Raw genomic sequence first — 13,773 nt, 5'->3', positions numbered from 1 at the left:
TTCGCTAGATAATACAGTGGTTTGCCACTGATCTGTGAATGAATTATACACACTCCATCTGCCATCACTCAGAATTGACTTAAAGAGCTGCAGTCTTTTAGGTAGGACTTACCAAAGGACATCAAAAAGATACTTCTAATGCCAGACGAAAAATGCATCAACCCTTTCGGCACTAAATATAGTCTAATGCTTGGGAGGGAATTTCAGAGCTGACTAATAAAAGTCTGGCCCAAAATGCAGCTCCTGTCTTGTTGACATCAAACTCCACATCAAACCCTGGTACACTGGTCAAATGAACTGGAATATATTTGTGTGTGCATCCTAGCATGAAGACAATCTTTTATAGAGCTAGCCTGTGCAATAAATCTGTAACATATTATCACACAGCTATTCATACTTGAATACTATAAAGACTCAGCTGTTTGCTTTAACTGTGTTTAGGTTTCCCATGTCTGGATCCGATGTTGGTCTGGCTCTAGTCTAGAGCAGTTCAGGTTCTCATTTTTCTTGCAGAAGAAAAAAGAAAAAAAAACAACCTTGATGAACAGCTGGGGAGAAATCAAAGCGCACAGAAGTCTGTATTTCCACAAAGAGTGGGTGGAATGGAGTTTGCTTTGATTCCATCACCTTCCGCTCTATCTGACTAAGCAGCCAGCCTGGATTGTCTTTGCTTGACTGACATCTTCTGGCTCATTTGAATAAGTCATAAAAACTGCTAATGTGCTGCTCAACATAAAAAAAAAATTGGTCTATGAAAACTTTGCGAGCCCTCCTGGTTCTGTTGCACAGCCTGAGCTACTTTTCATGCAAGGTGCTAACTTTTCTAAAAAGAGTTGGATCTACCTGAGGAATATGGAATAGTATAGGACAACTTTGAAAATCAGATTTACTTCATTCTATTTTGTTTATTTAATAAAAGATGCAAAACAAATTGGCATCAAATTATCAGGGGAGATACTTGTATGCAACATGTATTTAACATTTCTAGGCATTCTGTTAGCTAGTATCATTGTTTTCACGTTGGTAGAAAGTCTGAAAAAAATGAAAATATTCTGTCTGAAGTCTGAATCAGATATGCCTTTGTATTCTGTGCTATTTTTCAGCAAAAGTTATGGTGGAAGCAATGAGCTGATCATAAGTTTAAATGAACTTTGCTTTACTTCGTCTCCTGTGTTGCGCCTTCTTGCACGTTTCCTTCTCCTGCTGTCAAACACAGCAGGTGAGTCTTGGAATGCTAATTGGCACTTTTATCACCTTGAATGCTGCAAGAATTACAGAACTGCTTTATCAGTCTTCATTACCTTCCACACAGTGAGGTCTGACTTCTTTGAAGTTCATTTAGAAGTCCACAACCACAAATGCACAAAGAGTATTTTTTTCACTTTGTGGTTCTTAAAACACATAACTTTTGGGTTCAATAAAAGCAGGTCTGTGCTCAGTTGAATACTATAATCACATACGAAACCCATCTGGATAAGCTATAGCCATAAAGACCAAAATCATAACAGCAGTTTAGGAACTAACAGTTCTTTGCCTATGGGGTTGAGGTCTTGCCAGAGCAGATGATGCAAAGGAGCAAATCTATACACCCAAGACTAGATCATTTTAGAGTGATTTTTAAAAAAAAAAATTAAAAAAAACACATGGTAGAGCATTCAGGTATAGGGCCCCAAAACTCTGGAATGATCTGCCTAGCTCTGTGAGGGAAGCAATAAGTGTCACTGCTTTTGAAAATGTAGTGTTTGTATGCTAAAATGATGTTTCTTTTATTATCTGCCTTGTTTTACTGTTCTGTGTGTTTCTTTTGTTTTTCTTTCTTGCATTCTTTTATTAACTTTTGTCAATGTTTGTATTCATGTGAAGCATTTTGCGGCAATTTTTATTGTGAAAGGCATTATATTAAAAACAAAAAAACAAAGATAAGGGATGCCTTAGATGCCTCAAAGCTCTAATTCCAAAGCTATACTGAGTAGTGGAGGCTATAAGGGACAGTGATTTAAAATAGCATTGGGATACTATTTTAATACCAGTGTATTGTATAAACTGGTGAAACCTCGGCCTTATCATTAGCAGACACAGGAGCAGTTGCAACACACTGGATTTGGAATAGTGTTGTCACATTTATATTGAAATTTAAACAATGGCTGAGGCCTTCTGAACAACATCAACAAAAATACATCCCTTAAAAGGGTAATAAACAATGCTTACAGTTACCACAAAATTGTACACAATACACTATTCCAGTAAGGTAGAAAAAAATGAATCAGTTACCTATTTGGTGCTTCAGTAGTGTTCCGAGTATTGGAAAAGCACCTGACTAATTTGCACAATACACAACATTATACACAAACCAACTGCAGTTTTTGCTTTCATGCATACTTCCACACTGCATCACTGTTTAGGTTTTTTACTGAACATTATTATGCAATCATGTAATGGAGGTAGACATATATCATCATTTAACAATAACTCAATTAAACCTTTCATTTTTTTTCTATAGTGTCTCCTTCAAATAAAGAGGGACAAATTACATTTCTTTTAAAATGTTGATGACTGCATCATTAAAGATAATCAAGACAAATTTACATTCCACACCTGTCCCGTAGTACTCATTTGGCAGGAGGTTCCAGGAGCCCAGTCAGGTGCATTGTGGATTCTAAAGTTTCTTAACAGGCACGTGTGCATTGATATACTGGTGTTTATAATCAGTGTAGTATTGGTCATTTACAGTATGCATTATCAGCATATGTTGCCATCATCAGTATCTAGTTCATGACTAACAGACTAGCTTTGACAGCTGGCAAAATAATTCATCATCGTAAACAATTTAAATTTTACGCAGAATATAGTCACATTTTTGGATTCCCGGTTTGTTATGTAACAAGCTGCAACCTTGAGAAACCTTGTATATCGCACTTCTTATGGGCGGGAGTTGAGTGTATGCCATCATTGGGTCACTATTGCAGCATAGGAGCAGTGCCTGAAGAAAGCATTGGTCAATTTCCAGAACAATATGGCAGGGTGAACAGGGGTAAAGTACACAATGTAAACAGATGTAAGTGCCACAACATACCCGGTGTTTGGAGGTTTGCTTCAAGCCTATGTGAGGTTGACTTCTGGACTGCGGGAGAGAAGAGGAGGAGACGTTAGTCAACACACTTCAAATACAGCCTTCGGAAAATGAAACTACGAAGCTGAGGTCTCTTGGAATACACAGTTGTCTTTTTTTTTCAAAACATATGCAATCTGCTTGCAGTGTTTGTGTTCTAACGAAGCCACACATGCCTGCACTGGGCCTTTAATCACAGTACTGCAGAACTGAACACACATGATAACAATATAATATATCCCAGAAGACTTTGCTTCAGTGAAGCATTAATAAAAGCAGCTTTGATGCTTAGATGCTGTCATCTACTCAATTAAAATGGTGTAGCGTGCAAGGATAAGAAAATGATATGGGGCACAAGAAGAATTCTAATTGAGCACCCGTGCTTTGAGACAAAATGAAAGATCTATTTAAGGATGCTGACTGCAAGAGTCGAAGCCTAGCAGTGATTATTGGGGTCCAGAAAGCTATGACTGTCAACTGTGGTTACTGATGAGAAGACAAAAGCTGCTAAATGCTGAAATAGTACTAGTGTACAAGGCTTTTTATATTAAATGCAATTATTTCATTGTCACGTTGACAAGCTTATAGTGATTAGCTGGTTTGAAATATTGGAAAGCATTCTCTGAAACTGCCAGCTGCTGAAATAGATGGCCTTTTAGTTTGTAATGTATGTGCATGGTGTGCATTTGGTGTGCATTTGGTGTCCAGGACTTCTCAAATTATTTTGTGAAATGTCAATGTTTGACAGCTCGACATGCCAGGGTCAGAGCTCAGGATCATAATGAGTTCCATATATCCAATGTGAATAACCAAGATGCACCTGTGAATGAGGGCCAGTAGCAAGTGTGTTATTTTTGGCAATGAGCAATGGGTTAGGGTTAGAGTTAGGGTTTCATACAGCATTACAATTCCTTGCAGGTATAAAGGAGACCAGGGCTCAGTGTAAAGGAGACCAGGGCTCGGTGTAAAGGAGACCAGGGCTCATACAAAAATCAGCTAGGGAAACTCAACAGGAGCAATGCTATATAGAATGGTAACTCATTTCATCTGTTATTTTAGCAATGCTATATAGAATGGTAACTTGTTTTACCTGTTAGTTTCCATAGGTTTCAGCTCAGTAGAGTGAATTACAGTATTACAGTATTTTGTTATCATGCATATTTTACTCGATGTGTAATGCAAGTTGTAACAAGGAGTGGGTCTCTAAGCTCCCTGAAATCCTTTTGCCAGTGCATCCCTGTCCTGGTAAGCCAGTTACAGTATTATAAATCTATAATACACATCTATATTTATAGCCTGTCTAAAACTAAACAGCCACAGCATTTGATGGTATTAAGATCAAATCTGGAACCTGCACCTGAGACTTGTCTGAGCCGCTGGACAAAACAATTATCTTTAGGAATTACAATGTGGAGCTCAGAATTCAACCACTGCAGAAAATTTGAGTGAATCATTTGATAAATACTGTATCCTGGTCATGTAGCCTGCTGTGGGATCCTTATATAAATGCAGTTGTAGTCAAAAGTTCACATACCCCAATGGAAATCTATAATTTCTAGAAATTTCTCAAAAACAAACAATTTAGGAAAAATCTTTTGTAGTGAAAATTTTGCTTTTGTGGACAAGGAAAAAAGTCCACAAATGCTAATTCAAAAGTATTCATACCCTTTGATTCTATGACAGTATTATCTACAAGGGGCTAGAGATTTCAATATGATAATGCAGAACCTAATTCTATAAAAGTCTAGAAAGTGCTGCATTGTAGGTGAACATTCTCAGAGAGTGTGACAGGAAATGGCATTGCGGTGATGTCAGGCCAGAAAGAGTAAGTGAAAACACAGGCAAGTACTGCAGTTGAAAAAAGAGACGCGTGGTGCGCCATTTATCTTAAATACAAAAATAAATAAAATATTTAAACAAAAAAACACTTGCTCACAGAGCAAAATAAAAGATTTAAACAAAACAAATCACAAAATACGATCAGGCTGGGCCTTCACTGAACTTTATTTTTAAATTTATTTTCTTCTTGCTCGCTCTCTCACTCACCCACATGGAGAGTTGCAGGCTTTTTATACAGGTGACCATCTCCCGATTAACAAAAAATGAATCACTTAATTCGGGAGATGGCTACCCTCTGCACAAGGTTTTAAATTAACAACTGGCAGAGGATGGGCTGCTAATCTCGTCTCTGCCAGAACAAAATAAAAACAAAACAACAACAAAACAAACGCACATCTAAGTCGTCAAAACAATAAAAAAACACACGGCGTTCCGCCATTATATATATAATATATATATATATATAATATATATATATATATATATATATATATATATATATATATACACACTGAACAAAAATATAAACTCAACATGCAACAATTTCAAAGATTTTACTGAGTTACAGTTCATATAAGGAAATCAGTCAATTGAAATAAATTGATTAGGCCCTAATCTATGGATTTCATATGACTGGGAATACAGATATGCATCTGTTGGTCACAGATACTTTAAAAAAAAAGTAAGGGCGTGGATCAGAAAACCAGTCAGTATGTGGTGTGACACCAGATTTGCCTCATGCAACCCGACACATCTCCTTCGCATAGAGTTGATCAGGCTGTTGATTGTGGCCTGTGCAATATTGTCCCACTCCTCTTCAATGGCTGTGCGAAGTTGCTGGATATTGGCGAGAACTGGAACACGGTGTCGTACACATCGATTCAGAACATCCCAAACATGCTCAATGGGTGACATGTCTGGTGAGTATGCAGGCCATGGAAGAACTGGGACATTTTCAGCTTCCAGGAATTGTGTACAGATCCTTGTGACAGGGGGCCGTGCATTATCATGCTGAAACATGAGGTGATGGCGGCGGATGGACGGCACGACAATGGGCCTCAGGATCTCGTCATAGTATCTCTGTGCATTCAAATTCCCATTGATAAAATGCAATTGTGTTCATTGTCCGTAGCTTATGCCTGCCCATACCAAAACCCCATTGCCACCATGTTGCACTCTGTTCACAACGTTGACATCAGCAAACCGCTCCCCCACACGACGCCATACACGCTGTCTGCCATCTGCCCAGTATAGTTGAAACCGGGATTCATCCATGAAGAGCACACTTCTCCAGGGTGCCAGTGGCCATCAAAGGTGAGCATTTCGGTTATGACGTCTAACTGCAGTCAGGTCAAGACCCTTGTGAGGACAGCGAGCATGCAGATGAGCTTCCCTGAGATGGTTTCTCACAGTTTGTGCAGAAATTCTTTGGTTGTGCAAACCCACAGTTTCATCAGCTGTCTGGGTGGCTGGTCTCAGACAATCCCGCAGGTGAAGAAGCCGGATGTGGAGGTGCTGGGCTCATGTGGTTACACGTGGTCTGCAGTTGTGAGGCCGGTTGGAAGTACTACCAAATTCTCTAAAACGACATTGGAGGCAGCTTATGGTAGAGAAATGAACATTCAATTCTCTGTCAACAGCTCTGGTGGACATTCTTGCAGTCAGCATGCCAATTGCACGCTCCCTCGAAACATCTGTGGCATTGTGTTGTGTGACAAAACTGCACATTTTAAAGTGGCCTTTTACTGTCCCCAGCACAACACAGGTGCACCTGTTTAATGATCATGCTGTTTAATCAGCTTCTTGATATGCCACACCTGTCAGGTGGATGGATTATCTTGGCAAATGAGAAATGCTCACTAACAAGGATGTAAACAAATTTGTGCAAAAGTTTGAGAGTAATAAGCTTTTTGTGCGTATGGAAAATTTCTGGGATCTTTTATTTCAGCTCATGAAACATGGGAACAACACTTTACATGTTGCATTTATATTTTTGTTCAGTGTGTGTGTGTGTGTGTATATATATATATATATATATATATATATATATATATATATATATATATATATATATAATATACCATAAAATACAAAATAACACAGGGGTGGAGGGGGAGACCCCGTTCTAAAAATAAATACTGTACAGGGCTGCTCGTATTAGTAGTATTGCATGGTGAAGGACTCAATGGTTGCAGGCCAAGAAAAAAGCCACTCTTAGGAAAACGTCACAAGGACAATCGCTTACAGTTTACAAAACGGCATTTGAATGATGGATATCAGTTCTAAACAAAGGTTTTGTGGAGAGATGAAACAAAAATTGAGCTATTTGGTCACATGATAGTCGTTACATCTGATGAGGAGTACAAAGAAAACAACACCATACCTACTGTCAAGCATGGAGGTGGTAATATCCTTGAATGGGGCTGTTTTTCCTTTAATGGCACAGGAACGTTAGTTCCAATACATGGTAAACTGGATTCCTAATAATTTAAAAATAGGTTATTATTCTATTTATATCTATCTATTTTTTTTTACTTTTTCTACAAAAGATTTTTCCTGTAATTCTTTTGTTTTCGAGAAATTTCTAGAAATTATAAATTTCCATTGGGGTATGTAAACATTTGACTACAACAGTATATATATATATAATTAAAGTCCCCCACAGCAGGCTACATGACCAAGATACAGTATTTGTCAAATAATTCACTCAAAGAGTCAACTTCCCAACCTTTCGACATCTTTAACATACCTTTGTCAAGGGAAGTATGTTTGAATACAAACGTTTGATGTATTTGTAGGCTTTTGATGACATGGTAACCATACATATAATTAAGGATATTGAATGATTGCTTGTGCTGTATGGTTTTATTCACCGCATGTGGATGTCCCAGTAAACCACAAGCTCCGACAATCAAATCAGGGATTACTTTGCCTGCCTGATTTCTACTGTCATTGTCAACCATGTTAGTGGCTTCTTCACAACTTTTACAGAGAATCTCAAGCTCAGTCAATTTGCAGACTCTCTGTTGTTTCCTACTATTACTGGTGTTAATGAAGGGGCTGCGGACTGTTTGGATAAGTCAGACTCAGGCAGGTCAGTAACTGGCATTTCTTGACGAAACTCGTTCTCAAGGAAATTGGCGTTCAAATCAAAACAACAATAGATCCCTGAAATGATTTCTGATATTTTAAAGTTGTGATAAAACACTTATCGGGGGTAGTATTTTTTGAACTATCAAAGCACAGCTCAGTCCTGAATTTCAGCAGAAATATACACCACTGGATTGGAATGTAAGCAAAGACTCATTCGAAACTAGTCTTTGTAAGCATGTTATTCCACTTATGTTATCCCATTTAAGCTGAATAACAAAAATGTATCCCATGCTAAATATACCCCGGTGTGTGGTGTAAATATATACATAGATACACCAAGTGGTGCTGAAGCGATAATTTCACACAGTGGCCAATTAGCGCCTATTCTCAAATAGATGCTCTTATCCAAATAACCTCCCAGGTAAAGAGAAGATTGAGAAAATAAGCTCCCAGCACTATTTCGAGCAAATAATATTCAAAATTCAAATAAGGACAGTACAACTGTAAAATGGACATATCTTGTCAATTATCACTTTAGTGATATTGAAACAATTTGTTTTTCTAAATTAGAGATTTTATCACTATGCCATCACTGTCACAAATGCATGTTTTTAAATTTCAACACATAAAACTGTTGGCATGACAGCAACCAAAACATTTAATTGTTTTGTCTCCTAGCCAGGGACCAATCTAGTTAATTGACACAGAAACTAACAAACAAACACGCAGTATGAAGCTCTGCATGCGGCTTGTAGCTGTGTGACAATCTGCACCCCTGTTGTGTAAAGAGAAACGCTTGTGTAATTTCTCAACACCAGGGGATCACAAACAAAAATTTGGCGACTGCAGCTGAGTTCATTTAAGAAGGCGACAGATTTGACACCAGCTGCATCAACATTGCCACAGCGAGAGCGTTGCAGGAATACAAAGGACAGGCAGGCTTTTGCAGCTGTGTGGCTACTTGCACCCACCCAGCAGAATGCCAGTAACCCCCGCTGTATGCTTCATATATGAAGATAATAGACACTACCCCCCGGACCCCCCCCCCCCCCCCCCCCCCCCCCCAAATAAATAAATAAATAAATAAAAAATAGAGCTCAGCAGAGGTCCACTTGACATGTGAAGGCCACTACTTCTCATTGAAGAAAAAACAAAAAGGATTGTTGTGTTTTATAAGCAGTAGTCTGGTTTTGGTTTAATTGTCTTTTTCTGAGCAAAGAGCCAATCAAGGTGGCCTGCAATAGCCTGTCCAGTCATTTAAAAATGAGCACACAGAATGGTGTTCTGACAGGCAAAGGTTACTGTTTTCTTCTCTTGTATTAATAATATACAGTCCAAACTCCAGCTCATAATTACATATAAAACACCACATAATGTGATACTAACAAAACTAAAAATATATATATTTAGTACGTGATAGTTGTATTTCTTTTAGTTGCAATACATCACATAATTATGAGTTAGTTGCACCATATGCCTATAGCCAAGCTTTAGACTGCATAGTTACTGAAAATTTGTTAATTGCATCTTCAATCCACAGGACACTGACAGCTTTTGGCATCTCGCCCTACCTAATGTGCCCGTGCCACCTAGTGGACACAGAAAATGCAGTTCTCAACAAACTATAACTCATTAGTCAAATTTCTCACTCACTGGCAGTGCACTATAAACAAAAATGGCAGTTATATCAGATTTATAGTGCTGTCACACAAGCATTGTCCTGGTAACAGTACAGTGAGATGCTTCGGAGACAGCAATGAAAGCATAAGCACTGGAAGACTTAAAAGAAATACAGCAACTAAAAATATTGTGGGAAGATAAGCCATCTTGTAAGAAGTCAGTCTTAGAATAAAATAACCTCATATACAGTGTCAGTGTGCATCACATCAGCAGAGGGGGAATCTGTGTATTAATGTGCATCCTGTAGGGTATCGTGTCTCAATGTCTTGAGAGCACCTTTTCAGAAAGGGATTTACTGTAGTATCTTGCTACCTGACCTTTTCCCCATTCGGTTTTCTCCATCAACAACACATACATGAGAAGGTAATGCCAAAACCATACCAAGACAATGCATTCCTTGTATTTGTAGCAATTCAATCCATTCTTAGTTTGTTCTGTTCACAGCAGGCAAGAGAAAGAAATGGAATGCGTAAGAATTGGACATACTGTGTTTTTCTGCTCACTGAACTTATTGTTGGCAGTCATGCGCAGGGTAATAGAAGTCACATGAAACACACAAAGGAAATAGTAGAGTTCATCTATATTCAACTAAACAAAACAGCCAAGCAACCAAAATCATGTTACCCAAAAATCACAACTAGGGTCATCAAAGGGACCCAATCCCACTTTCTCTGATGTGAGAGGGCAAATTCAGGTCACAAAAGGTTTGTATCCTACAGTAAGTGTGGTGTTCCATAGTAGTGCACTATGGATAGTTTTTTCCCAATGTAATGGGAGACTTCTGCAATTTGTTGTGTACTCATGGATAATGTGCAGTCAGGTATAAGTGATCACCCTGAAATGAAACATTTCTGAGCACAGGAAGCAATCCTATCCCTGTAGCATGATGTGAGTCAGTTACAGGTATATTACCATGTGAGGTACTCTTACTGACTGGAGCTGATATACAATAATACATTGATACTGAGTCTCTTTCACCCACTGTCCTCCTGCAAGACCATAACGCAGGGACAATTAGGGCAGGAGATGGAAACAGAGATAACAAATGCCATTGCTGTGTCTCAGTTAATAATTAATTCAAGGAGCACTGAAATAGAATACCATCAGACACAGAATTGAAGGAAAAGAACCAGGAAAAGAAGGTTTCCTCACAATCAGAGTCATTTATTCTCTAGGATAGCTACTGTATGAAATCATGTACCTTTATTACTCTGAGTATCTATCCATCACTTTGATTGTTTTCTAAAAAGAGAAACAATGATCCATTAAAAAAATTACTGTGTTCAAATTACAAACATAACAATTATTAGTATCATTCTTTTTAAATGTCCAATCTTATTTTTCTTCTTCATTATATGGCCCTGCCACACTGCCCATAATTTAACTACATGAGCCGTGTAATGCATCGGAAGTCATTACCGGCACTGCAGGGAAGCCAGAGGTCTGGTAGCAGAAGAGAAAGGGGAAATGCAGTCATTACTCTTCGCACCGTTATCCCTGTAAGCTGGGCTCCCCAGGGGGAAGATGAGAGGAAGAGGATGCCTCATAGCTGTTGGATTCGATGGGGAAATGCTCTTCCACAAGTGCCTGCACTGGTGCAGTAGCTCCAGATAAATGATTCTTGTACTAATCAAACCAAAGGGCATAGGGGCAGCAAGACAAATAGCTGCTGCCAAGGATGTTATTGTTTGCTTTACAGTGTGGCTCATGAATCACTTTTACCAGAACAGGGTATTTTCACTTTAAAAGCATCAATACTCATAAGAGCATGAGATATGTAAGCAATAAGGCGTGACAGGGTGTGGAATATACCCTAATATCCATACGGCCCGGGTGCATTAAAATCACGAGGCAAAGAACGCTGTGCGCTTGGTAAACCCAAGTGATGCCCTCAGCGGCTTCTACTCCAGGTACTTCCTGGTGCCCAAGAGGGACGGCAGTTTCAGACCAATTCTGGACCTCAGGGTCCTCAACTTGTTCCTCAAACAGAGGAAGTTCGACATGTTGACAGCACAGCTTATTCTCCAGTCCGTCCAGTCGGGTGACTGGTTCACATCGATCGACCTGCAAGACGCCTACTTCCATGCACCGATCTGTCCCGTGCACAGAAAGTATCTTCGTTTAGCCTTTCAGCAACGTGTACAAATTCTGCGTGCTACCGTTTGGCCTCTCACTGGCGCCCCGCACATTTTCCAAGTGCATGGATGCAGCACTGGCTCCAAACTGGCTGTGGGGTATTCGGATCCTGAACTATCTGGACAATTGGCTAGTCTGTGCACATTCCAAAGCACGCGCCGAGGCGCACACCAAACGGTCATAGATCATGTGTCGAAGCTAAGGCTCTCCATACAGCAGCAGAAAAGCAGCATCGTAACATCTCAGTCTACAGTGTTCAGCATCAGATCACACAGCTGCATAGGGGATAGGTCCAGTGGCAGCAGGCAGGCAGACCGAAGAACGGACAGAGGGAGCAACGGCAACAAAAAACTGAAAGTTTAAGAGGTATGTTTTAAACTATTTATTTTCAAAATGGGATAGGGAAATTCCGTAGTTCAGGAAGAAGGAACAGAGTGATCAGAATGGCAAGTTTTGAATTTATATGAATACTTACTTTTGCTTTTTTTCACTACTTTAATTAATCACTGGTGTTCGATTCAGATTCTTTCAATATCTCATCTACACTTCGGTTTCCCAAAAGTGCAACATTTACATAAATCTCGTAGGTCATGTTTACTGTGATAAATTCCAATATGTCTGCCGTTTTTGTTTTTAAATTCTAGGTGTATGGATATCTGCCAGTGATTTTCCCAGCCCGTTTTTGAAAAAAAGTGCCGACCCATGGTGTTATACTGTAATATCAACACCCCCAGGTGACCTGTTTTGACCAATCAGGATAGAGTATTTAAAATACCCATTATATATATATATATATATATATATATATATATATATATATATATATATATATATATATATATATATATATATATATATCAAACATGTCTGAGTCTTACAACAATGTGGTTCAGTGCAATGGAACTACACATAGCAGGCCACTTTGAAAGGGTAGAACACTACACATTAATATTGTATATACTGTACTATTGGATCATTGATATTGTATATACTGTACTACTGGATCAGGAAAATAAGCTGTTGATATTATTGTCCTCGATACTATGAAAGAGGATGTTGGGTATTAGTCATGAGATTATGATGTGGATTGTAATCAAAAGCAGTCTGATGAAATGCAGCTTAGTCAGAATTAAAATGAAGGGTCAATCAAATACAATGTAGGCCACATTCAGACTTTACCACAGTGTATTTGTTTATTTCTGTGTTTATTATTTTGAAATACCGATGCCAGCCTTTTCCTTCATGCTGTTCTCCACGTAGTCATTGTACTTCTTTATTAATCATTCACATTTTCAAAGCCAGTGTCTCAGCGGGTTGGATTGTTCTACTGATTTATTGGTGGCAACCCTACATCATTAAAAGAAGTAGCATTTTAAAGAGAAAAAACACAATTAACTGCAAAGTTAAAGATATTGGTTATCATAACCCTGCTATATAATGACAATGCCTGAATATATGGAGGGGTTGCATCCTGCATGTGCATTTCTTATGAGAATCAGGATATAGATTATGGTGATTCTGGGTTCAATGGGATTCCTGTATGTGTTATTTATATGGAGGGTTCATATGTTGCTGGCATATCTTGTTTCTATAGGGAAGCTGATCTTTGTTGGAACATTTTCTAAATAATTAGAGGCACAAGTGTCTTGTGTTACTTTATAGTGAGGAGCCATATATAATAAATAGGACAGGTTCCTGGTGCCTTTATCCATTCTGCTGTTTCATTGTAGAGGATGGTATCTGTTCCAAGGACACACTTAATGACCTACAGAAAGTGTTTTTTGATTAAACAAACATGAAGACCTTTCTTCACACAATTACCCTACCCTGACGTACAATCACCATGCATTGGAACCATGTGATTGCCATTCACTGCACTCACAGTCACGTTTTCAAAACATGAGCATCATAATAAT

The 13,773-nt window shown here is 38.7% G+C and overlaps 1 protein-coding gene across 1 annotated transcript in view; it reads right to left on the bottom strand.

Annotated features, from left to right (window-relative positions):
• Window positions 1-13,773, bottom strand: part of LOC121299998 (ras-GEF domain-containing family member 1B) — a 132,687-nt gene that overhangs the window by 94,654 nt on the left and 24,260 nt on the right. The window contains exon 2 of the mRNA XM_041228317.1: window positions 3,074-3,121. Within this exon, the coding sequence (XP_041084251.1) occupies window positions 3,074-3,121 (48 nt within the window). The remainder of the gene's footprint in view (window positions 1-3,073; window positions 3,122-13,773) is intronic.

Source organism: Polyodon spathula, chromosome 2 (genome assembly GCF_017654505.1).
Source record: "Polyodon spathula isolate WHYD16114869_AA chromosome 2, ASM1765450v1, whole genome shotgun sequence".
Lineage (NCBI taxonomy): Eukaryota > Metazoa > Chordata > Actinopteri > Acipenseriformes > Polyodontidae > Polyodon > Polyodon spathula.
This window is presented reverse-complemented; position numbering and strand designations above follow the sequence as displayed.